Source organism: Plectropomus leopardus, chromosome 17, assembly GCF_026936395.1.
Source record: "Plectropomus leopardus strain MGB_pleo_1.0 chromosome 17, ASM2693639v1, whole genome shotgun sequence".
NCBI classification, from domain to species: Eukaryota; Metazoa; Chordata; class Actinopteri; order Perciformes; family Serranidae; genus Plectropomus; species Plectropomus leopardus.
Genome location: NC_142192.1, coordinates 31036393 through 31060137, shown reverse-complemented (window position 1 = coordinate 31060137; position 23745 = coordinate 31036393). Strand labels below are relative to the sequence as shown.

Genomic DNA, 23745 nt, shown 5'->3' with positions numbered 1-23745 from the left:
AGTAGAGGTATTGAGGGGTGAGATCTGCTGCTTTTTAATGAGTTAGAAAGGTTTTAGCGTCTTGAAACAGGAACTCTGGCATTGTGCAGACTTTTGTTTAATATTTAAGTTGCCTATCATGTCCCAGTCCTCCCTGTCACTCCTGCCCACAGCTCCCAGTTTCTACCAAATCTTCAATCTCCTCTTTTAATTTCTCAATATATTCCATCTCTCTTTCTGTCTTGTACTTTTTGGGACTTTTCCATAGCAACGCCAACACGTATCCAGTAGGTAGGCAGATTCAATTATTGATATCACGAGTTTAAAAAAAGCAGTATTAATAATATGATTAATGTTATATATACATATTTTTGGCAACTCAGGATTTTGTTATAAGAGAGTTTAAAAATAACCATTTTTTAGCATTTCCAAGGTTAACACTGCCGTCACAAAGACAACTGGATCACTTTCCATTTTCCTCATAGATGCACGATGCACGGCTCTTACACTGAGTAGAATTTGATTTTTAGTAATTTTTTTAGGTCTGCATAAGTGTTGAAAAATGAAAACAAAGTATAGAAAATTAAGTTATGTTATGTAATTATGTTTTTTTTTTCAGATCATTGCTCCTTTTTATCTAAAATTCTGAGTCAAAAATAAATAAATCATACAAGCAGAGTGTTTTTCATGGAGCAGGCAAAAATGTTCATCACTGTGTGAGAGATCACGAGCAAGAGCAAGCTTGATGTAGTCAAAAGCAAGAAGTTTGCTGTGCAACTAAACGTATTCCTACGCAGAGCTGCATTTACATGTGTGCAATTAAATCCTATAAACAGCTCTGCCCCCAGACCGTTCATTTTTAAATTACTTATATACGTAGCATTACAAATAGCTAAATACTAAGCTCGTCTGATGGTTTATGAGTTATGCAGTGATGTAGTTAACAGAAAAGTAATAGTGAATAATCAAGGCTGCACAAATGCAATGAAAGTTAAGTAATTTATCTTTTAAATAAATAAATAAATGGAGGGCAGTCATAAAAAAAATATTTATTCAGCACGTACAGGAAAACCTTACTTACTATATGAATGTCATGCCAAGTTACCTTGAAATCCCGAAGAAAACTTTTTTCTTGCATGCCTTGATGGAAAACGGCAAGCATTTTGATTTCTTTGTTGATTTTGTGGGAGCAAATCTATATAAAAACATCCACTGAAAAACTCTCACACAACTCCTGTTTTATTTATCCAGTCGTATGCTCAGCGCTTCCCCCCAAAAATGCATTTTCATTTAAACCTCAGTGGTTAAATTTCACTTTCAGTTCACTTTTAAATAGTAAGGTTTAAGCAAAAATGCATTTGTTTGGAAAGTACCTCAATAAACTTCAGTTCGTTTTTGCTTTTCTGACACCATTCACAGTGTTAAACAGTATCCGTCATTACGTGTTCACTGATAATCAGTCTTGTGTTTTATTGATGTGAACAGTCTCGACTCATGAGTGCATCTGTCTCTTTCAAGTCTTTCCAGTCGTCTGCAGAGACAAACTGACAATTGTGTGCCAACCGTGACTGAGTCGACGAAGCAAATGAACATTATGCTGCCTTCATGGTGCCGTCAGAAATATCAGAGCCGTGAGCTCAGACAAAATGTCTTGATTTTCAATCATTGAAATTTAATGCTCTAATCTTACTGGTTTTATCCTCCATGCAGACTACGAATTTAGTGCCATCCACTAGCCAAACGATGGTGAAATATGCAAGTGGCTTCTATATTTGCTTTACTGACCAGCCACACAAATAATAATAATCTGTTAATGGTAATCCGTGGTTATTACTAGCCTTTTGGCCTGTGGACAAAAAAACCTGCCTCCATATTATTCCTATCAAATTGTCAGACATTAAATGGGGCTGCAATGACTATTTTTTATCATCGACCATTCAGCCAATTGTTTTAAGGAATTATTGTTTAGTCTAAAAATTATGGAAAACAAATGTGAATGCTCTTCAAAATGACTTCTTCAGTTTGCTTTTTTGTCCAACCCAACTGTCCAAAACTCTGTATTTTCTATCATAAATGACAAAAAGGAGCTTAATGATTAACAAATCAAATAATCAACCAATCATGGCAGCTCTATATATGACGAGAAAGATTTTATTCTGAGTGTGGAGGGTGACATAAAACAAAACAGATTCTGGTTTTACTGGTCGGACTGCAGTCAGATGACCAGGAGTCCAAAAATGATCAGATACAAGAGAGTGCATCAACTTTTGCAATTCAAGAATATGTTGGGTTTAAGTGCAGCGTTAAGAAAAGGAAAGAAAGAAAAACAGGAAATAAGCCATCAGCTCTGTGGTGTGTTGAAGAGAAAAAATAGTTTGTTGCTAGGTTTGGTTTGTTCCAAGTCAGAACTTTAGAAAACGAAAATGAACATTTTCCTGTTTACATTTTGTTTACATTTACATACAAGCGTCGACGTCCTCCGCTCTGACTCACACTCAGCTTCTCACCCGGGTGCAGATTCAACTTTTTGGCATTTATATTTATATTATATTATATTAGATTAGATTTATTTATTTAGAAGATGTAAAAGAAAATAGAGAAACAAGCAGACAGACAAGAAACTTATTTAACCCGACCCCTTCTCCCAAGTCATTGAATTGTAATTAACCAGCTTTCTTATTCATTTAAACCTGCACTCTAATTAATGAAACACACGTGCATACCCCCACATACTCAAAATCAAATATCAACAATTTTACATTATTATTTACAGAAAAAGTGACCAATGAAATAAACAGTAACCCCTGTAAACACCTGCTCTCTGTCAGACCCCTTCTTCATTCCCACACCTCCTAAAAAAATCATGTTTTTATAAGCACGGATTGGCTAAATAAACGCCTGTATTTATAATGCATCCTTCAAAAATGTTCACACAGTTGAATCAACACATTTCTGAAACAGTTTCAACACAAACTGAACACAATAACATTTATGAAAGGAGGATTTATTGCAGGAATGTTGTATTCGACTGCATTAGTTTGAGCTCGGTGCACTTAATAAACTGGCAGCTGAGTGTTTGTGTGTTTCTTCTCACTTACAAGCATAAAGTACCTCTTAAGATGTGTATTTTTCATGAGATGTCAAACACATTTTGTTAACGCTGTTTACTGGAGTGTTTTTTTTTTGTTTGTGGTACCTGGATTACTTTTGTTACTGAGTAGATGTTTTTTTTAACTTCAGATAATCAGCTCTTTCAACAGACTTACTTACCGTCACATGATTAAAATAGTTTCCTCATTTCTCTAATCTTCTCTGTTATTCTGCTTCTTTCTTTTTGTCTCCTCCAGGGGAAATAGATCGATGTCTGAAAAAAGTAGCGGAGGGAGTGGAGCAGTTTGAAGACATTTGGCAAAAGGTGAGGAAATTATTATTTTCATTATTAAATCATCCATCATTGTTTCATTTAATGGTTTAGATTGTGAGAGAATAGTCAAAAATGCCCATAGATATTTCCCAAAAAATACCTTTAAAATGTAGAATTTTGTTTCATAACTTTTGAATTTCTCTGCCGGTTAGCTGAGCTTAACAGCTTCTGCAGTCAGTGTAGTTAACAACATTTTAGCACCGTCACACAGAACGTACAATACTCATGATACTGGTAATAAAGTGTTATTAAAGCAGTGCTGGGCTCTGACCCTACAGCAGCACAGAGGCCCAGAGTGCAGAGCTGTTCTGCTAATGAAGAGGCAGAAACATGTCAGTGTTTTAGTTACCAAACATCCCAGCTGCCCTTTTTCCTTCATTAAGTCCTGGATTTATTGTGCTGCTGTGTGTGTATTTGCCAGAGTTCAATGCTGATCACAACCCACACAATTTTAAATGCTGTATTTGTCTTTTATAACTTAATTCATAATCCATTTTGTGTCCTAAAATTAGCACAATACAGCACATTACAGCAAGTATAAAATAGGACATGCACTGTATTTTTTGTCACCAGAACTTATTTTTCTCTCTTGTTTTCTTTCCTCCGCAGCTTCACAATGCAGCCAACGCAAACCAGAAGGAGAAATATGAAGCAGACCTCAAGAAAGAGATTAAAAAGCTACAGGTAATATACAGAGAGAAAGAGAGAGAGATTAAATCGTGTGAGATTTCAAGCCCCCAAAACTTCCTGGAAGTGACTTTATCTGTGACTCACTGTCCTAACTCAATAAACTGAATAAAATTAAATCTCACAGAGGAGCTGATTAGGCCTAAAGGGGAACTGCACTCATGCTCGATATTAATTTGTGTTGTTCCTATGGTCTAAGACGCTCCAAAAATATCAGTAAACAAGAACAACTCTTGTTGTAGGTTTTAAAGTCTAGTTGTAAATGACACTGAGAGCGCTATGATAGAATAAAGCTCGTCTGGACCAAAATAAATAAAACAAACAGTCCCTGGGTCCACAAAGTCAAGCTTCCACTCACAGTCTGTGGAGCGGTTTCAGACCTAATTCCCTTTACATCACAATTTGAGACTTTCAGGGCTGCACTCGACTCACAAACGTGCAACAGCAGACTAGATATTTACAAAAGTCAGAGACTGTATCGTATAAACCCTCAGGGCCTGCTTTAATATTACAAACAAACATTTCACTCTGTGTACAAAACACACTTTTCAAAATAAAGCTTTAAAAAATATTATATATTAATGTTATTTTCTACTTTAATTCAGTATTTTTTTTAACCAGCACCAGCAGGATAAGAGCAAGTTAGCTAAATAAACAAGGTTGTGAAAAGTTTTAATTGTAATGTGTTCAAGGTCAGCGCAAAGGTTAATAAAATGTATTCATGATGTGAATCATCGTTATAATACACGATTAACACAACAAATGCCAAGATTTTCCAAAGTAAATATTTAAATCAAAATATTTTAAACTCGTTTTAAATTCGTTTAAAAATTCACCTCGTCTTTCCACCAAATAATAAAAAAGAAAAATGTTGAAAATGATAAAAACCAGGATCATTTAGGAGCCTTGATAATGCTATCAATAAAATAAAATAAAAAAATTAACGATCCCTCATCAGCATGTGAGACAGAAACATCCAGAGCTGAGTTTTTGAGGTCTGACGTGTTTTGAGTTTGAGCCCTGAAATTGGATGAAAGGACATTGATTGTGAATGATGTGATATTGTTTAACCTGCCTACACACAAAGGTGTGTGTTTGTGTGTGTGTGTGTGTGTGTGTGTGTGTGTGTGTGTGTGTGTGTGTGTGTGTGTGTGTGTGTGTGTGTGTGTGTGTGTGTGGTATTAAATATCATTGTGGTCAGCCAGAGGCAGTGTGTGCTTCATCACCGTGTTTCCATGAGCACCAAACTCCACGCCAAGCCTGTTTTCTGCGTGTAGACTCCAAGTTCACCATCCATGACTGTTGAGGACGAGTCTCTGCATGTGTTCACTGATGTATCTGCATCTCTCTCTCTCTGTATCTCTCCCAATCTCTCTCTCTCCCTCCCCCGCTCTGCTTCTCTCCCTCTTCTTCTTCTTCTTCTTCTTCTTCTTCTTCTGGTCCCGCAGCGTCTTCGAGACCAGATCAAGACGTGGGTGGCATCCAACGAGATCAAAGACAAAAGGCAGCTAGTAGAGAACCGCAAACTCATAGAGACGGTGAGTAGGACACATCACGTTCATTATAACACTCCCTCCAGGACCCGTGTTTGCTCTGGAGGATTGTGTTTGTTCTCAAAGTCTTACACAGTCTAAAAAAAAATGTATTTGACAAACTCCAGGTCTGAATTCTTATATTCTTACATTCTATATATCTCCGTCATTGACACTTCAGGTTATACAGGATACCGACGGATTTGGGCCAATATTTGCCTTCCAGAAAGGGATTTATTGATTCATAAAAAAAAAGATAATTATGGATCCATAAAACCGATTCATTCCTGGAGGATAAATATTTGCCAAAAAATGTGGGTCATCTAGTAACAGGGTTCTCAACCAGGGTTCAAAAAGTCCAAAAAACCCGATATTTATAATTATCATAACTATATATTTAACATTATTTACAGATATATTATTATTTCTAACAACTTTTTGACTCAGGTCATTTCAGGTCATATTATGTTTTGTGTTTTTTTTTTTAACTTCATTTTTTTTTTTAACAGAAGTAATTTTCTTTTACTTTTTTACAATTTCTTTGTTTATTTTTTGTTATGTGTTTGAAAGACATCAAGCCAATTTTTTGATGTCCCTAAAGGGTTATGGTACAGAAAAAAAAACATGCCAGAATCATTTCTCAGATTACCACATTAAATAAAGAACTGCACCCAGGAGATGCGATAAACACGGGATCTGGTCTGATCTCTAACACGTGCTCCTTAGTGTTGCTCGCCCAGCCGTCAGCGTGCTGCAGAGCCTCACGAGTCTTTGATGAGGGTTATTGAGATGGACTGAATGTGAGCCACCTGCCCGCACAATGAGGGACCGGAGCAACTCGCCAGCTCCCTCTGATCTTGATGAGTTGGTTTTTATCCTAAAAGCTGCTCTTCAAGACTTCCTGTGGTTTTGTCGGCGAACCTGAAATTACGCGTCCTGCAGGAAGCGCCCGGGGTTTGTCAGAAAATAGGAACATCGCAATCTACAGTGTGTTTACGCAGAGATACAGATTTATAAAGTCACAGTTTAGAGCCTTGTCCGCAGGGTCTTCAAGGCCTCCATGAGTCTGAAATGCAGGTCGAGTGTTATAATCAGTGCTGTGGTTTTCCTGCAGGAGAGAGGGGGCTCTAACAACCTTCAGTAACAGACAGTATGTGTTCTTGCCCTATTTCTGCTCTGCTGAGTGAGCTTTAATGGCTCCTTTAGTGCCAGACTTCCATTTATTATTGCTGAGCTCTCCTATTTTACAGTTCCATCATTATTTAGACCGCTAATGACTACAAACTTATTTTAAACTTGGTTTTTATGTTTAATTATCTTTTTATCTTTGCACCTCTTGTCAGCACTTTTGCCATTTTTAATAATGACAATAATGATAATGAAAGCAATAAAAAATAAGAAATTTTTTTAAATAAAAAATAGATTGTAAGAATATTTTGAAATAAAAACAATAATAATAAGGAACTTATAGAGCACTTTTCATACAAGAAATGCAGCTCAAAGTGCTTCAAAAATAAAAATAAAAAATGCTACACAAAGAACAAGGTTTAACAATCAAAAGACATGCAGTGATAAACAAGTTATAAAAGTCAAAGTAAAAAGTACCAGTAAGAACAGTAAAAAATAAGAGAACTGATACAAAATAATATTTACAAGAATTTCATTATCTTAAAGCCGGAGGAAATAAATAGGTTTTCAGCTGTTGTTTAAAACTGTTCACAGAGCTCGCTGCTCTTATAGCTTAATGATGAGTTTTAATTTACTTTGTTAAAATCATTTAGTAATTAATGTTACCTTTAATATATTATCTCTTTCTCTTTCACTATAAATCTGCATCCTTTATTATGTTTTATATTTTATTGCTCTGTAAAGCACTTTGAATTGCCATGTTAGTAAAAATGTGCTATAGATTATTAGATTATTTGAGAACAGATGAAAATTTTAAAAATGTGTGTTTCTTCTATTTTCTGGCCCAGGGTCTTTAATTTTGTATTAAAAAAGTATTCTTTGTAGGAACAAATTGGTACATTTAGCTTTTCTCCCCTTGTAGAAAACAAAAGAACTGAAAGCAGCTTATTACTTGACTTTATTATAATGTGACGCATCAATAAGTACAGCATTTTATAAACGTGATTTGCCTTTTTTTCCTGTATCTGTATCTCTTTGCAGCAAATGGAGCGGTTCAAAATAGTGGAAAGAGAAACCAAGACAAAAGCGTACTCGAAAGAAGGGTTGGGTCTGGCTCAAAAAGTGGACCCGGCCCAGAAAGAGAAGGAAGAGGTTGGGACGTGGCTGACGGTGAGTCATTGTGTCCTAGAATTAATGCAATAGATACAAGTAATTTTGTAAAAACTTTAGAAAAAAAATGTATTTGTTGTTCATGTCTTCAACAATAAGAAAGTGATTTAAGTCAGAGGTGAGTGCTCTAACGCCGGAGATTGCCATGGGAATGTTTTGAGTTACTATTATTTTTAAATAAAACCTGGAACAGAAAGTGGAATAAAAGTGGAACCAAAACCAAAATAAAGACAAAACAATGTGTCAACTTTCACAAAAACAAGTTCTGAAAACCTCAGAATAGCAGCAGCTTATTTTAATGTATCACAGCTGTGTTTCTGCAGAGAGTTTGCTTATATTTACACCATCTGTTGAGACAAAACAAGTTGTGATGGAATTTAAGGTGATAGTTACCCAAAAATGAAAATTCAGTCATTATCCACTCACCGTCATGAGGGCGGTAAGGCGGGTGAAGTTTTATAGTCCACAAAACAGCGGGAGGTTCACGGGCAAAAGGCTTTGCACACATCTTCAAACAGTTGAAGCAAATGGTGACCGGGGTTTCAAACGTTAACATAATACACAAAATGTCTCCACGCTGCTCATCTGCAGTAATCCGAGTGTCCTGAAGCCCTGACGTGCCACACTGGCATCATGTTTTAAGCCTTTTTCCAGTGTATCTCCGGCAGTGTTTTGTGGACCATTAAACTTTATGGGACTTTCCAAAGGCATGAGGGTGAGCACATCATGACAGAATTTTCATTTTTGGGTGAACTATCCCTTAAAAAAAAAAAAAGTATTGTTTGATATTGTAAATGTGACTTGCGAGAAAAATAAGAAAATAGAAATTATTGTCAGTTGCATTCCAGCTTTCTTATTTCTGACCTATTTATTTGTTTCTTTTTACAACCTTAAAGGCTGCAATAAAGTTGCAACTCATTCCCCTTATTATTAATAGTTTCTCATCAGTTTGATGTGTAAAAACATCAGGGATCTCACAGTTATTGCACAAAGACACCTTTATTTTATTTTACGTGCATCAGTAAGACCTATCTGTAACTATGGCCGCAACTAACTGTTGTTTTCATAGTTGTTGATTATTTGAATTGATTTTCGAAAGACGGAAAATAATGAAAAATCTTAACTATGTTTACCTAAAAGCTACAGTCTGTAAACTCAAAATGTGTATTTTGTCCAGAAACCAGTTACAGTTTACAAAGAAAAGCAGTAAATCTCAAACATTTAATTGATTAATTGAATATAAATAGTTAAGAGCCTCATCACGCTTGGGTCTTGATATTAACTCTTCCTTCCTCTCTGTCCTCCAGAATACGATAGACACGTTGAACATGCAGGTGGACCAGTTTGAGAGTGAAGTGGAGTCGCTTTCAGTCCAGACGAGAAAAAAGAAAGGAGACAAGGAGGTTAGTCGACCCTCATCTCTGACACATTGATTATTTCTCAGCCTCCAGGGGTCATGTGTTTGTTTGTTTGTTTGTTTGTTTGTGTGTGTGTGTGTGTGTGTGTGTGTGTGTGTGTGTGTGTGTGTGTGTGTGTGTGTGGTCATGTCACCATACACTCGATACCAGTTCAAGTGAAAAAGTGAAATTTTACAATTCTAACATAATTTTAAATATTTAGTTTTGATCATTTTTTCTTTCTTTTTTTTAGTTTTTTTCTTTTACCCCTTGACATTTTAATTAGTTTTTACAAACAGTTCTCTAAATGCTCAGATTTCTTGCAATTTGTTTAACATTTCTTGCCAGTTGCTTATTGCCTTTTTTCTTTTTTTTAAAGAAATAACACCAATATTCTTTGTGAAACTTGTGAAAGATATTAGAAAGCAGCACAAGAAGAGTGATGTCACTCTGGGTGTCAAAGGGTTTAATTGAAAGGAAAAAAAACAAAATAAAAACAAAGATTATAGACCAAAAAGGTATCATATTAGCTTAAGTTTATCATACTGACCCTTTATTATTATATTATGTCATCCATTACTCAGTCTGTATCCTGCAGAGTGACTGTGATCAGCTCCAGCGGTCTCCTGGCAGAGATCTGTACTCCACTCAGTGCATTTTTCAGTTATTTTTCTTCCTTCCTGGTTATTTTTCTCAGTTAATAGCGGACACAGATCAGTCGGTGAGTCGGCCCTCAAGCCTCTCTGGAGGAGAGGTCACACTGTGTGTCCTACATTTATCTTCGCTCTTTGCCCTGACGAGGATAACCTTACTGACCGCTTCCTCTTTCACTCTCTCTTACTCACTTTCCCTCTAAAGTCCTCTCCAGGGAACTCATTTATAGAAAAAGCTCTTTGACTTTATCCTTGACGACAGGGCAGTCTTTTCAAACAACACGAGCACGAGCAGGTGCTGCGAACAGCGTTCATACCTCACACCTGCAGTGTCAGAGAGTGACTCTTGTTATCAAAGGAAACATTCGCAGCCGGCTCACCAAGATCACTCTCTCTGTCATCGGCTTGTATTTGAAATTACCTGAAAGCACTTTTTAAAAAAATGACACCCAGAGGGGTTTTATTTTTATTTTGTTGCTTCTGCTCAGCTGAGCCAAAAGCGTAGGACCGTGTTTCTCAGAGGAGATCTTGAAGTGCTGAGATGAGTTTTTCTGGTCTCGGGTTTCACACACAGGCTCCAAAATGACCAACCAAAAAGATTGTGGAATTTCTCTTTGGCATAAAATTCATCACAAGGGTCAGCTGCTGCACCCACTAGTAATTTACCGAGGCGACAACATTCAGAAGACTGTAACCTTTTTGGCTGCAGCCTGTTTTTAAATTCTGTACCAATCAACTCAAACTAGGATTTTGTTGCCTTTGAGAATGCACTGAGAATGAAACATGCCGTAAGGAAGATAAACATAAACAAATTTATTTTGATTTGGAGAAAAATCTACACAGAGCAAAAGACAAAGAGCCAAAATTGAAAAAAAATATACACATATCAACTGTATATATATAAAAATATATAAGATTCACGAAAAAAAGCAGCATCCAGATCATTAAATTGAAGCAGACAAAAAAGACTAAAATAAATGAGAAGAAAGAACCCAACCAAACAAAATATATAGTAAGAAAAATAAGCAGATGTACAGGCATACAAATACACAGTGCGTTTTGTTTTTCATTTTTTTAGCCAAAAATATTAAAACTAGAAGCACTTAAGTGAAGATATTATGTGTTATAACTCGTAGATTTGTATGTTTATTTCCACAACACATTTACACACATAAAGCGAATATGTATGTGTGTACATATGTATATATATATATATAGTATTAGTCGATGAGAAAAATTTTTAGCAAAAGAACTAATAGATACAGACAAAATATGTTTCCTAAAAAGTTTATAATAATAGCTTTGGCCAGTAAAGTAGTTTTAGCCTACCAGTCCTTAAAGGGTTACATTTTAGTTTAAAAAAGTTTTGCACATCAACATATTTTTCATAAATGAGGATTTTTTTCTGCATTTCAGAGGAGTGACTGGACTCCTGCTGGACTCAGAGGCGTTTCAGCTGAGTACTTGTAAACATAGTTAGCTGGTTGAACACAGTCAGAGTCAGTGAATGAACAGCTGATTAGTTCAGTTTGGATGAAAACTAAAATCTGTGAAAAAAATGTTGAGAGCTTGATTTTGTTCGCTAGAGGCTTTTTTGGTTTTGGCCTCAGTCTCATGTGTATGAAGATGCTAATAAAACCATTTAATGACGTTTTAGCCTGCATTAGACATTTCACTTAGTTCCATACCTTCTTCATTCCTTAGTGTTAAATGTAGTCCCGCTGTGACATTAAAATTTTGCCTTTTAGAGGCTGGATGCACTCAACACAGAGAGGTCCTCATGTTCCTGCCATGTGCTGCTGCAGCATTAATATGTATTGTGATGAAACACATTAATATGTTCCCCCCTGCTGCTTTCACTAATGCAGTCCAGCAGCAACATACATCTAAAGTGTTCCTGCGCGTGTCGTGTTTTTAAAATCACATCAGTTTAGCCAGTGACCCACAGAGCCACACGTGTTTCTGTTCTCTAGGTTTTGGCCAAAAGAAACATCCAGATAACGTTTGTCCAAATAACTCCTGTAACACATTTGTACCAGAAGTAAAAGCAGAAAAAGAAACAAAATGTATGACATTTGAAATGTTAAAAGTGCTTCAGAACATGTGTGAATTAACTGCGGAGGAGAAGAATAATTAAATATTGAAATCACAAGTGCTGTGCCCGTGTTACGTGATGCATGAAGACATAAAGTGCACATGTCGCTGCTGCACCTTTCATGTGTTTCCTCCCTTCTTTACATCGAACTTTAAAATTTAACGCGGCTTTTCTTTCATTTTGCAATCAGTTTTTCTTTTAAAATGTTGCTATTTCTCTGAATAATTGATTCAGATGTTTATGTTTTGTATTGGAACAAGGCAAGAACATAGGTTTCATTTTAACATTTTATGGGACACTTATGAAACTGGGAGGTTGGGGGGTCGTCTGCCAGAAAATTTTTGAGCATCAAACACCACATTTCCTGCATTTCTATGCAACAGTTTGTCTTTTCTATATCAATTTATTGTGTAAATCAGTTAAATTTTATCAAAAGAAATATGTTTTAATTGTGGAGAACAAATGTCCATCGTTCTGCTCCTATGGAGTAAGGTGTTGTCCATCCCCAGCTAAATATGATTTTTTTTTTTTTGCCAAATATTACTACAGGGTTTGCAAATAGCAAGAGCCAGGCCTGGAAAGATTTTGGAAAACTGATTATATTCCCAAAGTTTTGGAAAAGTTATGGAATTTTGTTTCACAAACCCATATAATACCACATGATATGTTCAAGGACCATTGGAAATTTGAAAATCAAAAGATTATTTCTGTTTTCAGTTTCTGGCTGTAATAAATGGTGTAATTTCGATGATTTTTAAAGGAAACATGCCTTCCAAACTCACGGCAATCACCAGAAAGTAAAAAAATATCCCATCTTTACATTTCTTTAAAAATCATCAGTAAAATAAATACAAAATACAACCAGTGTAGTAGTTTTTATGTAGCTGTTTCTCAGGAGGAACCAACAGGTTGTAGACTTGCTTTAATTACCTGAAAAACAGTTCAAAATTCACCAGAAAATTCTCCCTTCTGTTTCCTCAACCTTCCCTGTTCTTGTTGTGAAGAAGCAGGACCGGATCGAGGAGCTGAAGAAGTTCATTGAAAAGCATCGGCACCACATCCGGATGCTGGAGACCATCCTGAGGATGCTGGACAACGACTCGGTGCAGGTGGACGCCATCAGGAAGATCAAGGTTCGTTCATCTCTTTATCAAACAATTCGTCTTAGTTTTAGTGACGGGTAACATTTTTCTGATCATGTAGATACAGAAGTTTGTTATGCTTTGCCTTCTTATTTTTCTTTTCTTGATGCAGCTGCACACCTTTTTATGTCTTTGTGTACATAATCTTAATTAGAAAACTGAACTGTAACCTCACAAGAAATATTCTCTGTGAAATCTGTTTCTGCAAAGAGAATTCATAATATTTCTATTACTAACAACATTTATACCAAAAGATTAATAATCTCTCTCCTTTCTTTTATGTTCTGTCTCTATAAAGGATGATGTGGAGTATTATCTAGACTCGTCACAGGATCCAGACTTTGAGGAGAACGAGTTTCTGTACGACGACCTGGATCTGGAAGACATCCGTAAGTAGAGAAAGAGCTGTGGTTCATTCACTTTGTCTGTTTGCACAAATATATATATATATATATATATATAGATAGATATATATATATATATATATATATATATATATATATATATATATATATATATATAGATAGATATATAGATAGATAGATAAATATTTTTTTAAAAAGTACAAAGACATACATTAATAACAGGTAAACAGGTAGAGCCAAAAACAGGCTACAGACAATGTTATCATTTGTGCAAACCCAAATTGGTAATACTGTTACAGATATAAATTCAAAATAAAACCACAAAACATGTAGCAATGAGTAATAAAAAGCTTCAGAGAATAGTTTTAAAGGTGGCCTTTTCCATATTTTCTGTCATATTAACCCTTTGAAACCTGATCAAATTGGCTTGATTTCTTTATACTGGACATGGAAAAATATTTGTATTAGATCAGTAAAAAGTTACAAGAAATTTACCAAAAAAAAGAAAGATAAAAACATAAAAACAGAAAGGGACCTGAAAAAAAGTGCTAAAATAAATTTTAAAAAATATATATACAAATAATGACAATAATAAGATGTTGTTCTGTTACTTAATAATTACCTAATTTTAACATATAATCATAATTAGAAATATAGTTTTCTTGATATTTTTCCCTATTTCATTGATGTTTTTTAGTGATTAGATAATCAAATTTCAGGTCATTCTCTTGTTACCTTTTACTATTTGTTTGCAGTTTGTTGTACATGCCATACCAATTTGCATAATGCCTTTATTTCCAATGTTTTTGAAAGAAATCAAACCGATCTGTCATTGAACTCGTCTCCCTCATGTCTCTGCTCACCTCCAGCTCAGACGCTGGTCGCCACCTCCCCGCCGGGACACTCGCACTTGGAGGACGAGATCTTCCAGCACTCCAGCAGCACACCCACCTCCACCACCTCGTCTTCACCCATCCCGCCCTCGCCTGCCACTTGCACTACGGTAAAAAAAAAACAACAAAAAAACCAAAACTGAACTCAAAGGTTTCGCCTGGTTATCACCTCGTAGATATTCACAGTCTTGCACTTCTGAACTCTGGAGTGTTCGGGTGTATTTTGTAGGTGTTAAATTAAACAAGTGTAAAAGGGTTACATTTTGAATCACACTATTTTTTGTAAAATTACAATAAATTAAAATAAGTAATTTGGGCCTTACTCGTGCTTAAAATTTAAATAAAAAAGTTAAATAAAATTTGACTTAATCATTAACAAAAAATTCACATATTGCCATCTGCTCTTTTCAATCAAAAAATCAATAAAAAATTATAAAAAAAAATAAAATAAAACAACCCACTGCTTTTCTACCAATGACAAGAAACATTCGAAGTTATTATCTCTTCATTGACCTTCTAAATTTGTCATTAATAGTGGTAATTATGTAGGGCACACCAAAATATTGATATATCGACATCATGTTACAAGACTCGATATCGTCTTTGATTTTCGATTTCCTGCTTTTAAAGGCTCCATTACAGTAAAGTGATGTAATTTTCAGAACTTGCCAGATTTTTCTTTCATTTACCCACTTTTTCATTTTATCCATATTACTGTTGATTATTTATCAAAAATGTCATTATGTAAATATTTTGTAAAGGCACCAGTAGTCATCCCTACAGTATCGTCCTTAAGTCGATATAAAGGTATTTGATTGAATATATTTTGATATATTATTTTCTCTGTATCGCTCAGCCTGATAATGATGTGATATCTGAAAATGAAACCTACTGTTGCACTCGCTTCAAGTCAGGTCGGGTCAATATCTAAAATATAGACGTGAGATAATTGCCTTTGTATCTGCCATTGTCGTGCCCTGACATCTGCTCTCATTGTTCTGCTCTGCTGTCATTATATCATCTGTTCTCCGCCTACATGCAGCGTGCAGCCAGAGTAGCTATTAAAGGTCTGATGTGCCTGAATAGAAGGCGGGGTTTTGTTAAAAGCTGTTGACATGAAAGGGAATGTAAAAGGATGGGATGTTAGCGGCAGTGGTTCCTGGGAAACGTGAATTTGAGTTGTTATCGTTTAACTTTTAATTATCTGAGGAAAGTTTCTGGAAGTGGTTGTTATTCCACTTTTAGTGCTAGGGGTTTGGATCAGCAATCTTCTAGATACAAGCTCTTAAAAAACATTTAACATTTAAATCATTTGAAATTTGGCTTTTTTTTGTGCAGTGTACTTTTGCTGCAGAGTTAGCTCTCTTGACTTTTACATTACTCTTTTGTAAAGACTGCAGCAGACATGCAGGCATCATCACAGAGGAAAAACTGCACCAAATCTTCTCTCTTCTGCTCAGAAGTAGTGAATTTACAGCTAACGGCTACTTAAAACAACACAGTCTCTGTTTGGTTTTGACATTTAGTGCCTGAAAAAAAAGAATCACACTGAGCATCCCGCTGAAGCCGTTCAAACTAGGGATGCACGATAATAATCGGGACCGATGATGGGACTTATGACGTCATACTGATAATTCCGATAATAAAAATTTTGGCCGATAAATAGAAGCAATAAAAATAATAAGTATAAATTGCTTTGATTTTGCCAGTTTTGCCCATGGTTTCGCTCCACCAGTACTACTCACACTGCATTTTTCTGCATGTCAGACTGCTCGATCAGTCCAAAACATGTCATCACAGTCAGCAGCAGGGTTTCCCCCATTGTTTCTTTTTTCTTTAACTCTTTCCCCGCCATTGATGAGATTTTCCCTCATTTGGTGTTTTCACTGTCGTGTAGGAGACACTGTTACGGATGTTATGCAATAAAACAACATTTCCACGTCCAAAAACAAACGAACAAGACAATCTAAGGTCCCAGGGTGATGGGAGGAGAGGACTAACGTGCCAACTTTATTGCTATTTAGCGGCTTTTCGGACCCTCTCAGCAGCGATGTTTTAAACAAACACAACAGGAGAGACATTTATTGACTTATTTAGATCATCGCTGAACAAGGAGGAAATATACTGTCCAGGTCGCCCTTAAAGGAGATAAAGGAGGTCACCTAGAGCGCCACCCGCTGGAGGGGTGCCGCCAGTTGCGCTCAAAACAAACCAAAAAAGATAATAATTTGCTGTGTCCGTTAGCTCCCTTTCTTCATGTTCTGCCTTGAAAATAACAAATGGACAAATAAAGAAAGAAACAATCATAAACTCAACGCCCTTGTTGTTTCTCATGACCAGAAAAAAAAATGCTATTTTTGCAGCTTTTTGTGTGAAACCGGACCCTCATTTTTTTAATGAAAATGCACAAATTAAATTCATCTATACTCGCCACATGTCAGCCTTTCATACTCTCAGGTAATGAAAAACAAACAAAAAGAAATTATCGGGAATCGGTATCTTAATGGCCACAAGAAGCTGGAAATTGTCGGTTTATCAGTATCAGTTGAAATAATCATTATCGTGCATCACTGGTTCAAACTTTAAAACTTAATGTGGAAAAAGAAAAACGAATTGTTGAATAGTTGCATCGAGCAGCCCAATCTGATGCCACTGACATCATTCTGGGTCGGATGAAGTCCTGATAGTGGTCTAACGTCGTTCTTCATTTGTGGTTTTTTAGGAGAACTCAGAAGATGACAAGAAGAGGGGACGTTCAACAGACAGTGAAGTCAGTCAGGTGGGTCCAAAGACACTCACCATTTACATGCACACTTTTTCTCCATCTGATTGAAATCAATCTGATTGAAGATTACGAGTCAACTGTTCACACAGAATGTGGTCTAATACGATCTGGCGTTTACATGCACCAACGCATGTAAAGGGAGCAGCTTTGTGACGTGCAAAATTTATGAATATAGTAACTTGACGGTTCTACCAACTCTCACAGTGACCATGAGACACACGCAGCTGACACTTTTCACACACTCTCACACCGCAAGTTTTTATATTTTATTTGATCTTTTTCCAGGTGACATCGTTAGTTGAGGTTGTCTTCTTTGTGAAATTTCGGATAAATTTATGAAAAGTCAATATAAAAAGCTATTAACTTATTAAAATTTGTGGTCTTGGTTGAACATATTGTACATTTAACGCTCAAGTTTCCTGTAGAAAATCAATATATCGTCAACCTGACCAGCACTTCCTACAAAACTGTCTGAATGTCTTCTCATTTCTTTTCCAGTCTCCTGTGAAGAATGGGAACCCCTCTTCCTCGTTATCCTCTTCCTCCTCCTCCTCATCTTCCTCCTCCTCCTCCTCCTCCTCCTCCTCTTCTTCTTCCTCCGTCTCGGGACTGACCTCATCCTCACTTGTCTCTATGGCGACCATCACGGCGGGAGGTCTCAGTGGCTCTGGGGGCAACAGTCATCACGGCAGCTCGGGGGGTCTCCTCTCCAACACTTCGGCTGGCAGCTACAGCAACGCCACCCAGCAGCAGCTGCATCCATCAGCACAGCAGCAGCAGGCCAAAAACTTAGTCAGCTCCCCCTCCTCCGCTCCCATCTCCATCCCCATCACCTCCACCAACAGCCACCTGGCCTCCTCCGCCTCCTCTCCCCCTAACGCCATCACACAGGGGCTCTTCACCTCAAACTCCCAGCCTTCAGCTCTGTCGGGGCCCACGCCGACCTCCAACAGCCTCGGCCTCAGCTTGGGGCTCTCTCTGGGGAAAGGCAGCATGTCCGGCTCCATCACCACCAGCCCCATGTCCGGAAGCCTTGGCCTCTCAGGGATGCCGGCATCCCTGAGCAGCATGGCGAGCCTCCTGTCAGGCTCCACCCCGGCGCCCTATGCTCAGGCGGCCGCCTCAGGAGCGATCGGCTCCGGCCTACCGGGCTCTCTGGGTGGCATCGGCATCAGCCCCACGACGACCAACAGCGCGGTGGGCTCCATCGGCAGCGGCAGCATCACAGTCGGCGGGCCGACGTCCTCAACAGGAGGTCTGCTAGGCCCGGCGCCGGGGCTGACCAGCGTGGGCTCGGGGATTCTGGGTCTGAGTTCTGGTCAGTCGGGGATGCAGGGGTCTTCGCTGGTGTCACTGAGCCCGGTAGGAGGTTTAGCGCCGGGAAGCGGAGTGGGAGTCATCGGGAGTAACGGAGGCAGCTCGGGGTCAGGAGGGAGCGGAGTTGTGGGAGGAAACTCGTCGCTCTCCATCAGGCCGCCGAGCCAACAGAAGCAGAACGGTAGCACTAGTGAGTATCAACGACCAGCGAGTGCAGGAACAACCATCAGCCATCATTTATTTACTCCAAGTTTGCATTTTGCTTCTTCTGACTTGTACATTTTTGAAATCTGTTATATCATTTTCATATTATTTGTGTTTGTTTGAAACAAAGTATATTATATACTATACTATATTAATGAAATTCCATTCAAATTGCCTCCTCTTTTCACGCTACAGGTTACAGCGCTGTGGTAGCAGACAGCACAACAGACTCCGCCCTCACTAGTGCCAGCCAGTCACAAAGCAGCCAACCTTCGTCTTTGACCTCCACAGCCAATCAGCCGTGAGTACGACAGAGCAGGTCACCTCTCATTGGGTAGGATCTGAACATCTAATTACGCCAAAACGGATGTTTAAACAGATGCCGATTAGTCTAAAAGTCAGAGAACAATAAACAAAATCTCAGCCTAAATATTGTCCGAAAAGATATTGTGTGTATTTTAAAAACCATTTGAAATCATTAATCACATAGTTCAAAAAAGAAAATCTTATTTTCAGTGCCGCTGAAATGTTTTACACATTACAAATAACATTGATCAAAAACAATATTCTTAAGGAAAGTAAATCTATAGGAAATGTGCCTGATTATTACAACTGAACTTTCACTGGGTGAACACAATCGCATAGCAAACACTGTATCCTAATATAAAAATTAACAGAAAAAAGTCACAAAAATATGTAATAACGTGTTAGTTAAATGTGCACATTATTATTTTTTAAAAAGTATGATAATAAGTTTAACCTACTTGTATTTCTGGTGCCAACTTACATGAGTAGTAACATTTAAACAACTAGACTATTTATTTATTCGTGCAATGTTTATTTCAAGGGTGACACAGCAAAATTGTAAATGCTCACATCCTGACCTGTTTTTTATCATGCTGAAATAAATAAAAATGAACCATAAAAACACAGGAATGTGCATATTAAGCTCCCCTTTTCTCCCTTCTGTTGTTTTCTTTGTGTGTCCTTATTTTGCCCCCTTTTCATCCGTTCTCTCATTCTCTTCCTGTCTCCCCAGTAAGGACACTGGTCCCAGTTTACTGGGCTCTCTAAGTTTGTCATCCAGCTCCCCGTCGCCGGCCTTCTACAGCGAGGCCAAAACAGTGAGCGGTGGCAGCCTGCTGAACGGGCCGCTGTCCTACTCGCAGTCCTCCGACGGCATCAAGGTGAGAATGTGACCACACACACAAACACTGCTGTTAATGTGCTTTTCTGTATCCAAATAATGCAGATTTTTTTAATGGAGGGGTTAAATAAGACAACACACACACACACATTTTTTGATTTACCACAGTTTCATCTCTGTTATCACAATATTTTTCCTCAAATCAAAAAATAAATTGTTGTACTTGTGCCCACTTAATGGTTAATCGTAGACCCTTTAGACCCTTATTTTCATTTGATTGGTTTGAGGTCAGAGCTCTGTGCAGGACAGTCGAGTTCTTCCAAACCAAACTGGGACTGCTTTCCTTATTCTCAGGGGCATTGTGATGTTGAAACAGGAAAGGACGCTCCCCAAACAAGTTGACACACAGCTGGAAGCTGAATATTGTCCAAAGACATTGTCTACTGTTGGGTGTTGGCCTGGTAACGCAGTGTCTTTGCTCTCCGTGTCATTCGGGTGTGAAATCGCTCCTCCTGATGTGTCGTCAAAAGCATATTTGAAGGGAGACGACAGAAATATACAACAACAAAAAGCAAAAGTGATTTCCTTGACAACGTTATCACTGGTGCGGAGTCCCTCCGTCGGGGCAGGTACGATAACGGTGCGCACACAGTCCGGTGGAATCTGTTTTCCCATGAGTCTCCTTGTCTGTCCTCATCAGCCCCAGGAGCCTCTGAGCAGCCTAAAGTCCATGGCCGAGCGAGCAGCACTCAGCTCAGGGATGGAGGGAGACGTGCCCTCCCTGCACCTCACCCCAGGTAGCACACACACTCACACACACACACACACACACACACACACACACACACACACACACACACACACACACACACACACGTACCTTGATAAAAGGAGATAGAGGGCTGGAGCAGAAATAGAAAAGCTGTAGTTTAATGGAACAAAATGTCATCTCACCTCCCACTCTCGGCCTCCTCTGAACAAAAACTGCTGATGATATTATCAGCCCTGACTCAACTCCTCTACTCTTTGTCTCTCTGACTTCAACTCCCAAAACCCTCCCCCTTTTCTGCACACCCTCTCTCCCTCCCCGGCATCCTCAATTTCCGCCACCATCACCCCTCTCTCCTCTTTGTCTCTGACTTTAAGTCTCTGTCTCCTGTTTCTCTTCAGACATCTTTCCCAGCAGCACTACGGCCCCCTCGGGCCCCCCGTCAGCACCTCAGCCCTCGCTGTCAGAGGTCAGCATCCCCCCGTCACTGGGGGTCTGCCCGCTGGGGCCTGTTCCCCTGTCCAAAGACCAGCTCTACCAACAGGCCATGGAGGAGGCGGCGTGGACACACATGCCCCACCCGTCCGACTCCGAGAGGATCAGGTGCAGTCAGATATTTCCATTTTTCATACATGATATACATACATGATAAAATAAAATAATATTACCCTTTGAACCCTGAACAAATCTGAGTTCTTTCAAAATCATGAGAAGCACCACGTTGCCCCAAAAATAGCAAGAAATCAGTAAAAAGTTACAAGTTACCTGGAAAAGTGTAGAAAATTAAAAAATATATGTATATTTTTTTTCTGTAGAGTAATTTTAAACACACAATTGTAGTGATTTCAAATATAGTTTTCGGGCCATTTTCCAAAGTTTATTTTGATATTTTCTAACGATTCTCCCCCCTTTTTTAAAACTCATTTTTGTGGTCATTTTCTTTGTCACCTTTTGCTAATAACTCGTAATTTGTGTGATATTTCTTGTCAAGTTGGTCATTGCATTTTCCACCACGTTTTGGAAAGAAATCAAACCGCTTTGCCCAGATTTTAAAGGGTTTAATAGCCTGTGGAAGGCAGCACAAGAAAACTAATGTTGAACTAGGTTTTAAAGTGAAATATATGATTAACACACTGCACTCAGCCAGCACAGTTGGAAGAAAGTACTTTCTTTGCCAGCAGGATGAGCTCAGATGTTGAGTGTGAAGGCTCATGCACACCTTCAGTTAGTTTCAGACATGTGTGTGGGAGAAAATGTCCAAAGGGAGGACAGGAGAGAATTCCCGCACACTTTCCTTTAACTTCCAATAAACGTCATTTTAGAAAAACATTTTGATCCCCTCAGTTAAAACATCAGTGAAAGAATAATGCATATTCTTGACTTAAAGTGTCCGGGAACCCAAATCACCAAAAACTTTATGAATATGTATGACATTAGCCTCAATCCAATCCGAGCATAACTTTTTCTTAATAAAAGGGAGTGAATTTTATATTCGCAATTTCAGTCAGTGTAGTTTGAGTGTTGATGGAAACTCGCCTTGTGTCGTGCTCAAATGGCGTTGACGCTCACCCTCTTGTGTAATTTGCTTAAGTAGGATATTTGGAGCACAAAGTACATCAACATTTAAAATCTCTGATAAAGACTAAAAGTGGGCTACATCTCTGCATCTCCATAACGTGCATGAATGAGCCGGTCTGATTATCTGCGCAGAGATCACAAGTTGGAGGAGAATTAGTTTTCGGGGTGTGTGATCGGCTCTGTGAATAAAGTTAAAGTGTGTTAGTTGAAGATTTGGGTTCTCGGAAGAGTCGAAGCAAACAGACATCCTTGAGAAAACTTTTGCATATTTATTGTTAAATTTCAGGTTTTTGTCTAAGCTTTTATTATGCACAGATTTAGGAGAACAAATTTTGCAGCTTTTCTCTGTGAACCCTCTGAACCCTGAGCTACATCTGTTTTCTTTTGCTGCTTTCAGACGCTTTTCACAAGTATTTAACCTTCTGAACTTGGCTTGATTTCTTAAAAAAAAACATTAAGTCAATGAGCAACTTGTTAAGAAAGTGCAAGAAATTAATAGATTAAGAAGTTATTTCTAAAAAATCTTGGGAAAATGTCTTGGGGGAGCTAGGGAAAAACTATATATTTATAGTGATTATAATTACATATTTAAAATCATTACAAAATCATAATTTTAAGCACTTTTTCAAGGTAATTTCCATGTTTTTAACTTACTTTTTCTTTTTTATTCTTTATTATATTATTATTTTTTCTTATTTTCAGGTAATTTTCTTGTTCATTTCAATTTGTTTTGCTATTTTTGGTTTCTTCTTTCCTTGCTTATTGCTTTTTCCCATGTTTTTGAAAGAAAATTAGCCGAGTTGCTCAGGTTTCAGAGGGTTAAATCATAAATCCACAGCACTTATCAGCTGCTGCACACACTTTTTTAAAAAAAAAAAAAAGGAATAATGTGAGCATAATGAAAATTGCACTGCTGTATTTGGTATGTATTTATTGTTTTCTAATAGCCCCGGTAATGCAGTAATGTAGCATACCTCCACACAGTGAGAGAAGAGATTATACTGGTGCTGTATCTCCAATGCAGTCAGCCCACACAGATACAATTGACATTTAAATCTGAACACTCAAACCCTCTTGTCCCACAGTACCTGTTGTTTTACAGCCAGAGGAGGAGAGCGACACACACATTTCACACTCAAACACACACAAACACACACTCAACGAGCCGAGCTGCAGGGATTTCTTCTTCTGTGTTTAAAACAAGATTGTGACGTTGTCAGTAGAGTGAAATAAACATGATTATCATATATATCATATATTTGTATATTTATATTAGTTTCCAGCTAGAGGTGGGAGAAAGTAAAGATAGAGGAAAATTGCGTGTGCCGGTCATTTTGGCCAATCTCTGTAAACAGATATCTGTATGTGAATACAGATAACAAAAAAATTTAAAAATGTATGCATAAAACTAACTCGTCAGACGATAGCCGATGGTTTCCAAGATTGCATTTTTGCAAATGCATTTTGCCTCTTTTGCTCT

The 23745-nt window shown here is 37.9% G+C and overlaps 1 protein-coding gene across 3 annotated transcripts in view; it reads left to right on the top strand.

The window, feature by feature from the left end:
• LOC121958250 (CCR4-NOT transcription complex subunit 3-like) overlaps positions 1-23745 on the top strand; it is a 39796-nt gene that overhangs the window by 7475 nt on the left and 8576 nt on the right. Inside the window, exons 3-16 of one of the 3 annotated variants that reach the window (XM_088090221.1) lie at positions 3327-3394; positions 4013-4087; positions 5539-5628; positions 7792-7920; positions 9228-9323; positions 13076-13198; positions 13506-13596; positions 14442-14575; positions 17188-17244; positions 17749-18757; positions 18967-19072; positions 19811-19958; positions 20619-20715; positions 21065-21290. In XM_088090221.1, coding sequence (XP_087946347.1) covers positions 3327-3394; positions 4013-4087; positions 5539-5628; positions 7792-7920; positions 9228-9323; positions 13076-13198; positions 13506-13596; positions 14442-14575; positions 17188-17244; positions 17749-18757; positions 18967-19072; positions 19811-19958; positions 20619-20715; positions 21065-21290 — 2449 coding nt within the window. Of the gene's footprint in view, positions 1-3326; positions 3395-4012; positions 4088-5538; positions 5629-7791; positions 7921-9227; positions 9324-13069; positions 13199-13505; positions 13597-14441; positions 14576-17187; positions 17245-17748; positions 18758-18966; positions 19073-19810; positions 19959-20618; positions 20716-21064; positions 21291-23745 lie in introns of all 3 variants that reach the window. The other 2 variants (XM_088090220.1, XM_042507134.2) reach the window with 2 other exon arrangements.